The sequence below is a fragment of the Sinocyclocheilus grahami genome, unplaced genomic scaffold, assembly GCF_001515645.1.
Source record: "Sinocyclocheilus grahami isolate Dianchi unplaced genomic scaffold, SAMN03320097.WGS_v1.1 scaffold321.1, whole genome shotgun sequence".
Classification (NCBI taxonomy): domain Eukaryota; kingdom Metazoa; phylum Chordata; class Actinopteri; order Cypriniformes; family Cyprinidae; genus Sinocyclocheilus; species Sinocyclocheilus grahami.
In genome coordinates, this window is record NW_015505500.1 from 1,298,929 (window position 1) to 1,301,117 (window position 2,189).

The 2,189-nt window shown below is 36.9% G+C and overlaps 1 protein-coding gene across 1 annotated transcript in view; it reads left to right on the plus strand.

The window, feature by feature from the left end:
• Nucleotides 1-1,152: 1,152 nt before the first annotated feature.
• The window catches only part of slc30a2 (solute carrier family 30 member 2), a 5,713-nt gene continuing 4,676 nt past the window's right edge, over nucleotides 1,153-2,189 (plus strand). The window contains exon 1 of the mRNA XM_016294611.1: nucleotides 1,153-1,368. Coding sequence (XP_016150097.1) covers nucleotides 1,215-1,368 — 154 coding nt within the window. The 5' untranslated portion in view covers nucleotides 1,153-1,214. The remainder of the gene's footprint in view (nucleotides 1,369-2,189) is intronic.

A 2,189-nucleotide genomic window follows, 5' to 3' on the forward strand; every position in this document is an offset into this window, starting at 1 on the left:
TAAAAAAATTTAAATAGGGTGACGTTTCAAGCATTAGGGGCCATTGGTGCCAGCTGTATTTACCGATAAGATGTTACTAATATACTTTCGAAAATATCGACAACCATTGGTTATCATCCAGCATTATAATAATAAAATAAAAAACACAAATGTACAGTTAATGGCCTAATAGGCTAACTGACTCCTCCAGGAATTAATGTAGCCTATGTTGACAAATTAAACATAAGACACCACAATGGTAAAACTAAATAATAAACATAAAATGTTATAAAAAATAAACATAGACATATACAGTAAGATTACAAAATAAGACGAAACGTAACTTAATGTATCGGCTAATCAATATGATTATAGGAACCGTAAACGATAAGGTGCCTTATGTTTTTTTTAATATTATTTTTCTAAATTGGGAACATATATATTTTTAAATGATTAGTGTTTCCATTCACATTTCTCATGCAAATAAATCTCTGCACACTTCCTAATGTCAGCACAATTACAGTAGGCCTACTGTTATATTTTAATAATACTCAACGCTCCAAATGAATTCTGATTGTGATGTCAATAAGTAGAGTAAAGGCTCAATTTCATAGTGTGTTTTGTATGTATGCTTGCTGGTCTATGTCTGCACAAAAGAAAAAACCCCATCCAGTGTATCATGTCTGTGTCCCGGTGGGGTGATTAAACAGACGCCGTGTTCCACTCGACTGCCTCCGTTCAGCAGCAGCGCTCGTGCGCCCGTGATGCAGTACTCCGGTTATCTCATGCGCACCGAGATTGCGCTTTCCGCCCCATTAGCTCCATCATAGCGTCTCTCTCATCAACACACAAGACAGAAGGTCCGAAACCCACCTTGTCAGCAGATTTAAACTCAGACTGATCTGGGTCCTCGTGGCATGAGCTGTGTATTCACACACACAATATTTTCCTCTACAAAGCACTTATACATATGATTTTAAGATATCCACATATCTGTTAGGGTCATAGGAATGCTGGAGTCTATCCCAGCCTTTTGGGCCACAGGCGATTTACATGATATGATGTTTGCACGTTTTATGTCTATACCTCCCTGATCAGATAGAACCAAAAACAGGTATTATAGTTTCTGTGATGGCTGATTTATAATGGTGTCACCGCACATTGTGTGTTGTTCTTACAGTGAACGCTCAGGTTCCAAAGAAAGTTGTCCAAACTTGCCTTTGGGAAATGGCGATATGGCTGGTGCTATCGAGCTGAAGAGGCCTGTTGGAACTCATTGCCATGGAAAAAAAGCAGCATTCGTTGAGAGCCATGAGAAACGCCTTGCGAAGAAGAAGCTGTACATCGCCTCCATAGTCTGTCTGGTTTTCATGATTGGAGAAGTTGTAGGTAAGAATACTGTGCCTTTTTGGAAAAAGTAGAGTTTACTAATATGATGAAGCCAGAATCTTTGAAGAATTAGCATAAATCTAACATTATTTTTCATAAATGTAATAGACTACATTAAAAGCACATTAAAGTTAAGGCAATGTTTTACCACTGAGTAGTTCACACAAAAATGAAAAGTTGCTGAAAATGTACATACCCTCAGGCCTTCCAAGATGACTTTGTTTCTTCATCGGAACAGATTTGGAGAAATTTGGAGCATTATGGTACTTGCTCACCAATGGATCCCCTGCAGTGAATGGGTGCCGTCAGAAGCAGTCCAAACAGCTGATAAAAACATCACAATAATCCACAAGTAATCCACACAACTCCAGTAATAAGCAAATCCATCTTTAAGATCCTCTATAACATTTCTTACTCCAGTGAAAAAGTCTACTCGTCTGAATCAGGAGAGAATCAAGCACCGATTACAAGTGAAAACATTTCAAACCATTCTAAACTGATATGCTGGAGAGATTTTGATGTGAGAGGACAACAGAGGATGGACTTCTTCACCAGAGGAAACTTTATGATTATGGATTATGGATTATGGACCATTAATTAATGGACTGGAGTCATGTGGATTACTTGTGCATTATTGTGACAATTTTATCAGCTGTTTGGACTCTCATTCTGACGGCACCCATTCATTGCAGAGGATCTATTGATGAGTAAGTGACGTAATGCTACATTTCTTCAAATTTGTTCTATATATATATATATATATATATATATATATATATATATATATATATATATATAACAAAAATGCAAGATATTAATTT